This window comes from Physella acuta, unplaced genomic scaffold (assembly GCF_028476545.2).
Source record: "Physella acuta isolate Inbredline_101_S28 unplaced genomic scaffold, ASM2847654v3 ptg001434l, whole genome shotgun sequence".
Lineage (NCBI taxonomy): Eukaryota > Metazoa > Mollusca > Gastropoda > Physidae > Physella > Physella acuta.
Window position 1 is genome coordinate 84,294 of NW_026732949.1, and position 14,609 is coordinate 98,902.

Genomic DNA, 14,609 nt, shown 5'->3' on the forward strand with positions numbered 1-14,609 from the left:
GAAAGAGATTTTTTTTTTGTAATTCATTTTATCAAAAGCTTTTGACTTTGCTTTCAAATATAATACATTCTGCCCTGGCAAGTTATTAACATTCTGATATGTTATCAGTTTGTACAATTCCAGCATGATTCAATAATACAGCATGACTTGACCTCAGGCACTGTGTTCTTGGATCTGTTTTCATTCAAGCTTTATTCTAGCAAAGGTTTGCATTCTCTACAAAAACCTTTCATCTCATTTTTTGCTTCTGGCATTTATCGAAACAATTTTTTAAAAAAATCAAATTAAAGAGATTTTTTTTTTAAAAACTATAATTAAAAAATTAATATTTCAACTAAATCTAAATGTTGTTACCATTTTCTACATTAAAAATTTCAAATTATATTTATATCATATAAATGACCGTAGTTAATTTTGCTCTTAGGCAGATATATTATTGTTTAAATCTTTAGCTATCAGAAATTTTTATTCCATTAATCTACCCTTTACTTAATATTAATAGGCAGTACAAAGTTGTTTTACAAGAAGAGTAATGTTTTACATTGCAGGCTTACCTGAAGATGATTACCGCAATAGTCTACGTGGTTTTCTTGCGCAGAATGATTTTGATTCCGTTTTTTATGAATAATTCATACTATTTTTATTTAAAACTTGCTTTTAAAACAGGCTAAAAGATATTTTTTCTAGAAAGTAGAAATATTTTACGGTGTGATCTCAATCTTAGAATTTATTAGAAGACAATTTAGCACTTCCTGGATATTTGCATTAGCTACAACAAGCATCAATATGCTAGAAATTCAGAAAAATGTTTCACAATTTGTTGTTAATTTGATATTTTTGTTGACTGATTCCATTAGGAATCTCATTGATTGATGTATAAAACTGTTACATAATTTGATTGCACAGACAATTTGTATGATAGTATGGTTTTCTAATGTTGTAAATCTGAGATTGTTGTGTTTTCTTTGTTTTGCTTTAGCATTTTTAACTGCTCTGTACTGCTTTTAATTTAGCTGGTTGTTTTTGTGGGAAATATTTGTGAAATGGTTCAAATAAAACCTAAATGTATCTTAACTAATACCATAGCTTTATAGATCACATAGCTAGATATATTGGAACCCCATTTGAAATGTTCAGAATTATTTTCCTTTGTTATTTTCCTTTGTCTCAACTTGCACTGCTTTGTTGATAGCTGTTGTCTCATAGTTTTTGTTATGTTTGTTTTATTTGGTCTTCTCAAACATTCCATTGCTTTGTAAAACATTAATACATTTTGTGGTCACTTTAAAAATTCAACATTTGTTATCTGGAATAGTATTTTATAACATGTATTTATTTTAGAATTTTAAAAAAAACTAATGTTAGTATTTGAAGGTTTTTAAAAACTTTAATCGGTTTAATATTAGAATTAAAGTGTGTCATGTTTTTTTTTAGTATATAGATAAGGTCTGTACTGTTAAGTTTTGATTATGTAGTTCTTGCAAAAGTTTTAAAAAAAAAGAATTGAAATTGTATGTAGAAACTGAAGCATTTGCATTTTGTTAGGGTAAACATTTAATACTAAATATATCATAGCTATCTAAATCAAAACAATTACATTAGACTATTCAGGTGTTGATTTAAAACTTTGTTAAATTTCAACTTGTTGAACAAATACTTAATAAATCAACATACATATTTGATTAAATAATTAGTTATTTTTTTAAGATTGCATTTTTCTATTGTGCAAATTATGTTAGTAATATGTTAGATTTTTAGAATAAATTTACTAGACATCTTTTCATGTTATAATTGTATGAGACTATTATTTGTTTACCTATATTTCTGCGATGTAGTATAATCTGTTTTGAGTACCTCTGCTTATATTTTTTCAACAATTGCTTGTGCACATTTCTTTATTGCGTTAAATCAGTTTAATTATCATGAAATCTCCAGTAGGAACTCTTCTGTCTTTGAATCAAAATCATTTTTTTTAATTAATTAATAAAGTTGTTCTATTGTTTTCATTTGACTATTTTTGTGTGCCATGCATAATGTTAGTATCAGCTGGTTTTGTCTGTTTGAGATAGCCAGGCCAGTGTCACAAGGATGTATAGTGCAAATTGGTTTTTAATGCTAAAGTTTTTATCTTTTTAATTTTATCCTGTTACTGTCCTCCTTTTATTAGCTGGTCATCATTCAATATTCATCACTTGTTAAGTATCTAGACTATACTAGAAAAGGGTCCATATTTTTCAGTTTTATGAAAACGACTCAGTTTAAAAATGTGTAACTCATAACTCACATATCTATTTACCGATACTGATTTTAAAAAATTATAAATTAAAATATACTGACTTTCCCACCAAAAGAGAATAATTCAAATTTTACAGAAAGTAAGCTACCTAACTTCCAGAAATGAAATAACAAGTCATTATGTAGTAAACAGTAATTGCTTCAGGTATCTTATCTCTCTCAGCTTACTTTTTTGTAAATCCTTTGGGCCAAGTTCTTTTAGCATAGTTATTTATTAGTTTTAAATACTGGTACACATATAATAATAATATTAATACTGGTGATTTTGAGATTCATTACATTTTTCAGTCCTTGTGACTGGTAATTTTAAGGTTCTAATCATGTTTTTATCACAACAGTATATATTTCCATGTCTGATAATGTTTTTATTATCAATTCAAGGACTTCAATTTTTCCCCCTTAATGTATTTGTATAAAAATAAATTTGAATCTTGTATAAAGCTTTTTTTTTTAATTGTATTCTAGAAAACATTGCAAGAAAATAAATGAGATCACTAAACTATGGTCCAGTTTTAAATTGAGATCAAAGTGGCATGTGTTGTTAAGTGTGAAATATAAATACTTGTGTTTAGTAAAAACTGAAAATGTCTGTGTTTATATATCTCCTCTTTTTGCTTTATTTACGTGATTTTAAAAATCTCTTTTTATTTAGAATGTATTTATAAACAATAAATCTCTACTGTTGCTATGTTTATTAATATTAACAGTTTAGTATTATTTATCTTCTCCACAATTCAGACTTTAGTGAAAATGAGTTTAGTATAAAAGAAATTCTACCCAAAAGTTTTCTGCTCCTAACTTTGGGCATTGATCACACGTCCGGGCCTGGTGATCACAACGATGACGACTATGACATTAACAGTGGTAACTACCTCTCTTGTTCTATGGTGCCCACTACAAATTGCACCTTGCACCATCTCAGCCACTTAGACAGCAGCTAAATGTCAGTAGATTTTATAAAGCTGCCTCTTAGACAGCAGCTAAATGTCAGTAGATTTTTAAAGCAGAATGGTGTTTTATATGGTGCCTTATTCAAGTTGCACCTTGCACTATTTCAGCCACTTTAGAACAGTTGATGTTTGTAGTTCTTACATGATGAAAACGTTTTTGTTAAAGGTGAAGTGTTTTGCACAGCTAGGCAAACAAAATGTTGTCTCTTGTAGATTTCAATAGTTCTTTATCTACAAAATAGCAACAATCTATGCACCGGTTTTCAAACTATTTCACCTGCACGCAAAGATCCATATAGAACAAAACAAAATTATCCCTAATTTGAGCGCTAAGAGAACACAGTAAAGTATCCACAAGCTAATCAAACTTGAGAGAAATAATTAGATTTTCCATCAATTAAGAAGCAATTAACTAGGGTTTCAAATGTATGGAGGGTTTGATATCACCTCCATTTCAGCTCAGGGTAAGTAATGGTGCTTTTTGTGTTATTTCAATAATTTTTTTTCATTTAATTCACTCTAGATACTTTTTTTTCTTTATTACAGATGACTAAGAAAAAAAAAGCTTCAAAAATTGTAATGTAAAGCATGAACATCATATTAGTTTTAACTTCTGTGTAGTTGTCCAGTAATCTATTTAGATCTTTAAAAAACTGGCATGTTGTGTCTGGTGCACAATAAGTCTAGATCTTATGTATTTTTATTTCTCTCTACTCTTGTCTTTCACTTAAAATTTAAGAGAAAGATATATTTTATACTTTTAATGATGTATCAGTTGTTCCTTTTTCAACTTCTTGTGAGTAAAATATTCATCAAATACTTGATCAGAAATTAGTGGTTATATTGATGGTCATTGTAATGTATAGTTGTAGTTATTTATAAATAAATGTGATTTTACTTCTGGGCCATTGATGAAGAAACATGGGAGTATCTTAAAACGTATATGTGCTTTATCTGACTGGGCAGGGGTCATTTTTAATACCCAAATGGCTCATTAAAAGAATTCAATAGTTAAATTGTCTTATTTTCATTTAGTCATTATCTGTAGATAGAAAAAGCCCAAGAAGCACTTCTAGAACAATTTCCCTTATTTGAATTCTTAAGTAACATTAACCCATTTTTTTTCCTTTTATTTCAGTATGATCACCTGTTTTAATTATTACTTGTCATGAAGTGAGAATGTTAACACATAGTTACCATATTCGGGCGCCTGTATAAATGCCACTACTTACATAATTACTTAATTCTAGTAATTTTATCCTGTGACCACAAATTAATTCTTAACTTGCATAGTAAAATAATGTCAATTTATACTCAATACAAATCAATTAAATTAGCTGCTTATTATTAATACTATACAACTTTGTTCCAAGACTAATAAGCCTAGATTTGCACTCAAGAGTGATAAGATTGCTGCTACACAAGAAAATAGTTAAAGGGCTACAACCAACCTATGGCTAATGGAAATTTCTAGATTAAAATTGTGTAACTAAGAAGGAATTTTTTAATAAAATGGTTAATAAATTTTGGTACTGTTTTCACTTTAACTTTTCTAAGTGTTTTCACAACTTACTTACATCACATTTTTAATTGCATTACGGTAAAAAAGAATCAATTCAGAGAACTATAGGCTTAACAGTTTTATTGTCCATTAATGCATCTATTTAAATATTTTTCCATCAGCAATTGTCTTCCCACCAAAATCCCCATCATGAAGGAAGTATTTCTTCACTAATTCTTTTGTTTCATCACTATCTGGGTCCAATTTTCTCCATGAGTATGACTCATAATCTACCATCCAATCAGGTGACAGCTGTTAAAAATAGAAAAATGTAACTGATGAGTGTAATCAAGAGTAATAAGGTTAAATTATTGATAGCAAGTAAAATCATTGCAACCAATATTGAAATACATTTTTAGAGCAATTAGGACGAGACAAAATATTACAAGCATGGCAGACTCAATTGCAGAACTCAGTACGGCGAGTGAGAGATTAATTTCATTAGCATCAATTCCCACAAGTATCATCATAGTCCATAGTGAAATACATTTATAGAGCAATTAGGACGAGACAATATTACAAACATGGCAGACACAATTGCAGAACTCAGTACGGCGAGTGAGAGATTAATTTCATTAACATCAATTCCCACAAGTATCATCATAGTCCATAGTGAAATACATTTTTAGAGCAATTATGACTAGACAAAATTATAATATTACAAGCATGGCAGACACAATTGCAGAACTCAGTACGGCGAGTGAGAGATTAATTTCATTAGCATCAATTCCCACAAGTATCATCATAGCCCATAGTGAAATACATTTATAGAGCAATTATGACTAGACAAAATATTACAAGCATGGCAGACACAATTGCAGAACTCAGTACGGCGAGTGAGAGATTAATTTCATTAGCATCAATTCCCACAAGTATCATCATAGCCCATAGTGAAATACATTTATAGAGCAATTATGACTAGACAAAATATTACAAGCATGGCAGACTCAATTGCAGAACTCAGTACGGCGAGTGAGAGATTAATTTCATTAGCATCAATTCCCACAAGTATCATCATAGTCCATAGTGAAATACATTTATAGAGCAATTATGACTAGACAAAAATATTACAAGCATGGCAGACACAATTGCAGAACTCAGTACGGCGAGTGAGAGATTAATTTCATTAGCATCAATTCCCACAAGTATCATCATAGTCCATAGTGAAATACATTTATAGAGCAATTAGGACGAGACAAAATATTACAAGCATGGCAGACAATTGCAGAACTCAGTACGGCGAGTGAGAGATTAATTTCATTAGCATCAATTCCCACAAGTATCATCATAGTCCATAGTGAAATAAATTTATAGAGCAATTAGGACGAGACAAAATATTACAAGCATGGCAGACACAATTGCAGAACTCAGTACGGCGAGTGAGAGATTAATTTCATTTGCATCAATTCCCACAAGTATCATCATAGTCCATAGTGAAATAAATTTATAGAGCAATTAGGACGAGACAAAATATTACAAGCATGGCAGACAATTGCAGAACTCAGTACGGCGAGTGAGAGATTAATTTCATTAGCATCAATTCACACAAGTATCATCATAGTCCATAGTGAAATAAATTTATAGAGCAATTAGGACGAGACAAAATATTACAAGCATGGCAGACACAATTGCAGAACTCAGTACGGCGAGTGAGAGATTAATTTCATTAGCATCAATTCCCACAAGTATCATCATAGTCCATAGTGAAATACATTTATAGAGCAATTAGGACGAGACAAAATATTACAAGCATGGCAGACAATTGCAAAACTCAGTACGGCGAGTGAGAGATTAATTTCATTTGCATCAATTCCCACAAGTATCATCATAGTCCATAGTGAAATACATTTATAGAGCAATTAGGACGAGACAAAATATTACAAGCATGGCAGACACAATTGCAGAACTCAGTACGGCGAGTGAGAGATTAATTTCATTAGCATCAATTCCCACAAGTATCATCATAGTCCATAGTGAAATAAATTTATAGAGCAATTAGGACTAGACAAAATATTACAAGCATGGCAGACACAATTGCAGAACTCAGTACGGCGAGTGAGAGATTAATTTCATTAGCATCAATTCCCACAAGTATCATCATAGTTCTACTGGAATGTGTTATAGAGCAATTAGGACAATGGGATGTGACCAGAATATAAAAAATATTACACACATAATTCTCTCAGAAAAGCATTTTAAAATTTCACTTTAAACCTTTGTACCAAAAATGCTTCCCTTTACAGAATTTTAGTACATTTGCAATCTAGTTTTTAATTCAATGATTACTGAAATAGTAAGCGCTATAATTTTTTAAAAACAATTTTATGAAAACAACCAGAAATATTGTTTCAATAGTTTCACAAATATTTCAAAAATAAACGAGACCGAAAAAATCTTAAGAGTAACATTTCTATTAACTATTTCAGTTATTTTTTCGCCCAAAGTGGGGTGGCTAAGTTTACATTATTTTATAAATCAGTGATATGTAATAATAAGGTGTCGTTTTTGAGACCTATTACTTGAATTCACCTTAATTTCAAGTTCGAAAATTAAGTGGGGGAAAAAGGAAAATGTACATGGTGTAGTTAACACTAGCAGTTTAAATTAAAAGATTTTAAAAATTTAGGTCAATTAATTATACATATTATAACACAGTAGTAAAGAAACTGGGAGCAGCAACATTTAAAATACTTCTTGCCCAATTTATTTTATGGTAAAAGTATTTAATTTGAAAATAGAAATAATAAAATAGAACAGAAAGATATAGAAAATCTGCCAAAATAAGGTATGTCATCCCTGAACAAATAAATGCAACCAACAGAACTCAGTACGGCGAGTGAGAGATTAATTTCATTAGCATCAATTCCCACAAGTATCATCATGGTCCTATTGTATATGCATTAAAGAACTAATAAATAAGTCCATCAAAAAAATAAGCCTTTTTTCATTCTTTTTTTGTAATACACAATAAAAATTTAGTTTAAATTGTGTGCTAGAGGTGAGAAAAATTTACCTTAAATGCAAGATCAGGACACCTCCAAAACCACAAACCAGCAATGGAATTGTTCTTGGACTCTCCAAAAATTAGCATACTGCCAAAGGCATTCTTTCTGAATTTATCTAACCTCTGGAACATACCTAAATAGAAGAAAATGACTAATACTCAAGCGCTCCACACACAATGTACAGTAGCTATGAAATACGGTGGGTTTCTTATACCAGTGTGCAATATTACTCTTCTTAAAAAGGGTGTTAAGTTACTGGAAGTTAACTAATTACACGCATGTCTTGCTAATGTCAATGCTTACTCTATCCCTAACCACAATGCTAGTCCTGCCATACACTTAACTATAATTTCTATCCATAACATTGAACAAAATTACAATACGTAACACCTATTTTCAGAAGAGTCTTATCAAACATCTGTATACACTAAATCCTACACTACATACCCTCAACAAGATTTGACACCATGAATGCCATCTTTCCTTGAAGATTTTCTGTATATTCACAATACCAAATTGAATAATTGTCACGATCAAAATTTTTCCAAAAATATGGTATAGCCTCAGTCAAGATATCTTGATTTGAATATACACGCTTGAATTCATCCAAGTTCATGGTGCTGAATAATATGAAATAGACAATATTAAAAGACTATAGGGACTAGATTACGTTTTAAACAAAATTATTTCTCATTGAAAGTAATTAAAATTAACTTCTTTTGAACCTTAAGTAGGTCTGGGGACACAGTAAAGTATAGGTTTATAACAGGATTTAAAATAGCAATTACATTGTTGGTGTTAAATTGTCCATCTTAAAGGTCAACAGTCTGGTCACAAAATTATTTTGAATTCACACCAGCATTTGTACAATTTGACACTTGTATTTCAAATGTTTAATTTCAATGAGGTTATACTACATTTGCAACAAAAACATGTATGAAGAATATTATGAACAATCCAGCAAATTGCTAAGAACTGCAACAGGTTAAACTTCAATAATAGTGTACCTCTCAGTCTTACACACCTGCCACAAAGTCAATACAGGCATGCCTTTGAAGAGAGGGTTTTCATTAAAAACTATCCATTTCATAAATAATCCTTACCCTTTAGGAAAAACTGAAAATGGATCCTTAGACTCAGACTTTGGTTCATCATCCTCATTTTCAGGTTCAGGCTAAGAAAGAAATTTTTTTATAAATGCTTAGCCTCATTAAATAGCTAAATTAACTATAAAAAAAAAAAAAACTGATAATCACCTTTGGAGCAGGCTTTTCTTTCTTGGGTTGTGGTGGTTGAGCTGGTTTTTTCTCCTTTTTCTTACTATCTCCACTACCTCCAGTTGCACCTCCATGCAATTCCTGATACTTTTTAGCTGAAAGTTAAATATAAAATTATCAAGAAACAATTAATTGCTGCCAAACTAAAAAAATTGTTTTTAATTTTAAAAAATTGTCTTTGATTCAGTCAAAATTGGCTTTTAAAAATGGTAACATCATTTATCGATATGACGGGGAAAAAAATTTGTCATCATCATCAAAGACATCTAGTAAAATAAATACTAGTCTATCCACATGTTTTTTTTTTAAATTTTTCTGGGACAAAAAAAAAGTACCATCAAAAGTTGCCATTTTAGTAGCAAGCTTGACCTCGCCAAGTATTTTCTTAAACTGGGGTTGGTTGGTAGCAGTAGTAAACCATCGGTTAACATTCTGATATGGTTTACGGAATTCTGGATCAAGAACCTGAAAAAGATCAATTGAACATAGATTGGATGATTACATTTTATCATACAAATCTATGTAAAAAAAATCATGAGCTCAGTACGGCGAGTGATATTGGTTTCATTAAATTTCAATACCCACTGTATCATCCCAGCTCATTTGACAAACTCAAAAATAACCACGTACCTGTTCATACAAAGCTTGTAAGTTGCAAACAAGGCTGATGTCAGCCAGAGTTACCCTCTCACCAACAACAAATGTGCGAGTCAAAAGATGATCATTCAACAGAGTAAGAACTCTCTTAATCTGATCCTTGGCACGGTCTGTGTCCTGCAGAGAAAACACAAAACCTATCCTGGATTGCTGTCCAAAGTCTCATTCTGGTGATGTTAAAAGATGAAATCGCTAGTAAATCTGACTAGTTTTTGTTATTCAGTTGAAATTTATGTTTAACGTATAAACTAATTTAAAACTGGTTTTCAGCTTAATTCTGAACTAAAACAGGATGAGACTTCAGCTTCCTCATCCACAACAACTATCGTTAGCCAACTAACAAAAATGTGTCAATTCAAGATCAAACCTGTTTATTGAACTGAGTAATGCCTAGGCAAGGAAAAACCCAAGTACAGGCAGCAGGGAGAACTTCATTGTCACTAAAACTGATCCATTGTTGAATTAGGGCTGCATCCTTGCTGTTTTCACCATGAAGTTGGGAGCTAGATACTGTAGAAAAAATGTATCCAGGCTTAAATTAGAATAAATGAAATCTTTCTGCAATTTAGGCAATTTTAAGTGTATAAATATAAAGTAACTCAATCCCCAGCTGAGACTAACATTTGTTTTTAAAATTCTTACACAGAGCTATTGCAATGTAAGCTACATTCCCCATTCAGTCTAATCTAAAAGGTAAATTAAGTGGTTTGAGTAGTTTGTTTCTTGACTTTGGCGTAAGTGATGGGGTAGTCAGCACTATGCCCATACTTATCAAATCTCTGCACCCCAATACATTCTTAAAAAGGTTTTATCTGAATAAATTAATACAAAAAAGGCTGATTCTAGACAGAAAAATATGCGCATAGCTCTAGTTTTTAATTTGAGCGCATGGCGCAGATGTTCAGGTCATTTCATTTTGCATCTTTTACATGCCAGATAGCTCAGATAGCGCTTGGGAGAAAATTCATTTTCACAGCAGTCACTTCGTACAAAAAAAAAACAAAAACAATGCACACAACTGGATGACTTACCATAATATGCAATTGCATTGCTTTCTGTCAATACAAATCCATCTTTACCCTCAAAAGCAGGAACCTAAATGGAATAAGTAAAAATTCCATTAGGACAGGCTTAACCATCCGAATGCAATGTTAAAATAGATTTAGAAATTAGATCCTAGGTCTAGATTCCTAGAGACATTTTTATTTAAATTCAACTCAAAATCAATCATTTGAACATTGGGGTCATCCATAAATGATGTCACGCTTTTTTTTTGACGATTCCCCCCCCCCTAAAATGACATCGCACGTTAGCCTACAACCCCCCTCAAAATTGCAGTTGAATTTTTCTTAAAACATCTGTATTTTTCCAAAATCTTGTCGGAACTCGTCAAAATAGAGTATTTTAATCAATTCCTATTGCAATTTATTACGAAGTGACTAGTCGGAAGATTTTTCTCCCCAACATCTCCACTTAGTCGGCAAAAGATGCGCAGTGAACTATGGCTAGGGTTAGAATGAGGGTTAGGGGTAGGGTTAGGATTAGGCAGGGTAAAGGGAAGGGTTAGGGTTGGTGTTAGGGTTCTGTGGTTGTAAACACACGCATGCGCAGTACCATCGAAAACATCGCAGCGAAGGCAAGTCGTAGTTTCTCTCCATTGCGCATGCGTATCGCAAGCGTATCTTATTCCGGCTAGCATCGGCCAATTTATTAAGTAGTTAGTCTCATATAAATTCAATTTTCTTCAAATTATAAAAAGAATAGCATATAATTGTAGAGCTTTAAAAATGCAATCCAACAGTACCAATTTTATTAATTTAGCATAATTGGTTGATTAAATATAATTTTTTTAGTGTCGCAAATAAAATATATAGAAACGCGACCAAAAACGCAGGTAAAAAGTCAAATTCACTTGTTTTAAAGCTAGTAAGCAAGAAAAGACATGATTATTTCTTACTATTGAAATCAGTTTGCTTATACCTACATTTTTTTACACCAAGGTGAAAGAATATAGTTTATATAAATTTATAAAATGCCATTTATATAATTTATTGTATGTTTTGTGATGAATTTTCAATTGGAAAATACCGCATTTGGAAGCAGAAAGGTAAATTCTACAGAACAGATGTTGTTTGGAATGTTATAGATTATAGATCTAGGCCTATATCAAAATGTTTGTTTAATAAAATTCAATTTCTGATGGGTACCTGATATACATTGGGGAAATTAAAGGTAAAAAGTAAAGGCGGCTGTGTATATCGCTGACCACACGGACAATCACTTCATATGCCGAGGTCAAGAAACATGAACTCTACTTCATCTGCCAAATAGATTGCTTTGTCTACAGAGGAATCTTAATTAATGTTTACAGGGGCCTAATAAAATTGAGTTATGTTTGTAAAAACATTAGGCCTAAGCTTTAAAAACTTATTTTGGTCAATATCGGAAAAAATAAAAATCTTTTCGACTAAATGGGTTTGAATTTGTTTCATTGTTTGTTATTATATCTTGTAGTATTTAGAATTGAAGCTTTCTTTCTTAATTACAAGTTGTATTAATTTCAAACCTTAATGTAATTTCTTTTTAATTCAGTATTAGCCTAAATGTAAGGTAGGCTACAGAATTCAGATATTACCTATGGTTTTTGATTTTTATATGTTTATAACATTTGTGTTTATGAAATGACCAAATGAAGTTATCAAGCAAACTGTTTTATTATTATTTTAATAGGCCTGCAAGTTATAAGTACAAAATATAGATAGGCCTATCTAATCTAGGTCTAAGTTTAAGAAAAAACTACCAAAAGGGTTTGAAATACTTAAATATAGTACTAAAAGTAGCTATGTTTTGAAAAAAAAAACATCTTAAACTGGAGACATTCAATTTAAAAGTCATTATAAAAACTCCACGATCTAGATTTATTTCTAGATCTCTAGATCTAGTAGGAATACAGATTTAGAGGCTTTCCCATCAGTATCAATGTACTATCTTAGCTATGTGGGAGGTCAGTACGCGTTCACTGGGAAAAAAATCGGATCTGCCGTAGGGGGGTGGGTTTAGTGCGCAAATGCTCCTGACCGATTGCCAAAAGGTACAGAAATTCTAAAGATACATTTTAAAAGAAAAATGGACGGCTGAACTGCAGTTATCAAAATATCTGTGTAAGTAGAAGTATAAATAACAATATTTTACACAAATATAGCTGTCTTTTGCTAAATCTAGCTCAATTTCCACGAAAATCGCATCCGGTCGCAATAATTTTTATATCAGCTTGTCGGCCATTCAACGATCTATCACGTGTAGCAGACGCCAAACAGATTTACCCGTATGGTATTGCGCGAATGCTATTTTTAGCAACAGTGCCGAGACGCGATCGAAAAAAACGAACTAGAAAGTGGCCATAAAAAAGCGGGTCAGGGGAGGTAATTCAACTCGCGTTATGAGACTAGCTATATTAAGTTTTCTAAAACGCGAAATAACGCCTAAAATTCGTTTTCTAACATTGCTTTTTATTTTAATAACTTATAAGTTTTCTAAAACGCGAAATAACGCCTAAAATTCGTTTTCTAACATTGCTTTTTAATAATGCAAACGTGTGACGTCACGCCATCTGAACCCCCCCCCCCCCCTCCCCACAAAATTACTGACACCCCCCCCCCCTCCGAGTCATTTATGGACGACCCCATACGAGATCTATCATTTTTCACGCAACATAGCCGATTTAACAAAAGTTTTTCCTAAGTTATAGCTTTATTCACATTTTACCTTGCCATTAGGAAACTTCTTCAAAAAATCGGCTGACTTGTTTGTCTCTCCAAGCTTGAATTTGCTGTCAACTACCACATCAGCTCCGCTATATTGAGCCGCGATAAGGGCCTTGTTGGCTCTAAAGCTTTGAGGGTATGTGTAAAGTGTCTGCAAAATATAAAAAGGATGAGTTATTTTGATAGTATTTTTACATCGCGGTGAAATAAAGAGAAAATAGTAACTTGATTATGTTGGATTGATAAAACATTAATACAAGTCTATGAACACTTACACCGGCTGCCATCTCAGATACGTAAAAGGAAGTAGTATCACAATGCAAAAGCCGATTACAGTTACAAACTTCAAATAATCGTATTCGCATAACATTTCGAAGAGAGGATTTCCTTCTCCGTGGTGGGGAGGACAATAGTTAATAAAAGTAGAATCTAGAAACTATATTTTTTTCTATATAAATTGTAGACCTCTCTATATATTTTTCTATTTCTTCTATGTGTTGCTGCAAAAACTAACAAATACTATGGGGTGTCTAAAGAGAGGAAATGAATGCGTAAGCTAATTTAAGGGTGAATGCAAAAACCGCCTAAAATATTATGTGAAAGCCATAAGCCTATAATACATGGAGCCTACCTAATATGCAACGCATGTAGTGTGTTAAAATATGCTATCATTGTTTTTTCCAAGCATCTCTTCGCGAAGAAAGTCTACAGCCCCCCCCCCCCCCCGAACGAAATGGAATTTATATAGAAAATATATAGACTATACTTTTAACAGTGCCCCCCCCCCCCTCCGCCGGTAATTTTAGTCCGCCCCCCCCCCCCCCCCAAAAATTTCAATAATTTTAATAAGCATACAGTTTAATATAAACGTGTAGTAATAATAGTATTGTGTTTTGTGATTCTGGCTGTCAGCTGCTCCTCAGCTAAGTGGGATTACCCGCCAAGAGGCGTGTTCGTCTCGGTGGCCCTCTATACATGGACGGCTTTTGTCTTGATTGAATGCTTTTGTGAACTAACGAGATAAGTAAACGTGTGTATAGATCTAGTAATGTGATTGAATAGCCGATCCAAAGGTTAAAATATTTTTAAGAATATTAAAA

General features: G+C 32.1%; 2 protein-coding genes and 1 non-coding gene across 8 annotated transcripts in view; 1 reads left to right on the forward strand and 2 right to left on the reverse strand.

Annotated features, from left to right (window-relative positions):
• The window catches only part of LOC131927724 (serine/threonine-protein kinase D1), a 61,035-nt gene extending 56,571 nt beyond the window's left edge, over nucleotides 1-4,464 (forward strand). For 4 of the 6 annotated variants that reach the window (XM_059283507.1, XM_059283504.1, XM_059283502.1 and 1 more), the window contains one exon: nucleotides 3,034-4,464. In XM_059283507.1, the coding sequence (XP_059139490.1) occupies nucleotides 3,034-3,236 (203 nt within the window). In that variant the 3' untranslated portion in view covers nucleotides 3,237-4,464. The other 2 variants (XM_059283506.1, XM_059283505.1) reach the window with 2 other exon arrangements.
• Nucleotides 4,465-4,870: 406 nt separating this feature from the next.
• LOC131927725 (elongation factor 1-gamma) lies at nucleotides 4,871-13,873 on the reverse strand. The gene is made up of 11 exons (XM_059283508.1): nucleotides 13,785-13,873; nucleotides 13,511-13,660; nucleotides 10,777-10,840; nucleotides 10,113-10,255; nucleotides 9,719-9,862; nucleotides 9,424-9,553; nucleotides 9,068-9,183; nucleotides 8,915-8,985; nucleotides 8,259-8,431; nucleotides 7,820-7,944; nucleotides 4,871-5,058 (listed from the first exon to the last, which is right to left on the reverse strand). The coding sequence occupies exons 1-11, from the start codon at nucleotides 13,794-13,796 to the stop codon at nucleotides 4,906-4,908; spliced, it is 1,281 nt and encodes a 426-aa protein (XP_059139491.1). The 5' UTR covers nucleotides 13,797-13,873; the 3' UTR covers nucleotides 4,871-4,905.
• On the reverse strand, nucleotides 9,263-9,352 carry LOC131927726 (small nucleolar SNORD12/SNORD106). The gene has a single exon (XR_009383678.1). It is a non-coding gene; the product is annotated as a small nucleolar SNORD12/SNORD106 (small nucleolar RNA).
• Nucleotides 13,874-14,609: the final 736 nt, after the last annotated feature.

Bases quoted from the DNA above. Each gene is read 5' to 3' on its own strand.
- LOC131927725 (XM_059283508.1), bottom strand. The intron at 9,554-9,718 runs GTACGTGGTTAT...GATCTTTTTCAG, and splicing joins TACAAGCTTTGTATGAACAG to GTTCTTGATCCAGAATTCCG. The intron at 8,432-8,914 runs GTAAGGATTATT...CATATTATTCAG, and splicing joins TTTTCAGTTTTTCCTAAAGG to CACCATGAACTTGGATGAAT.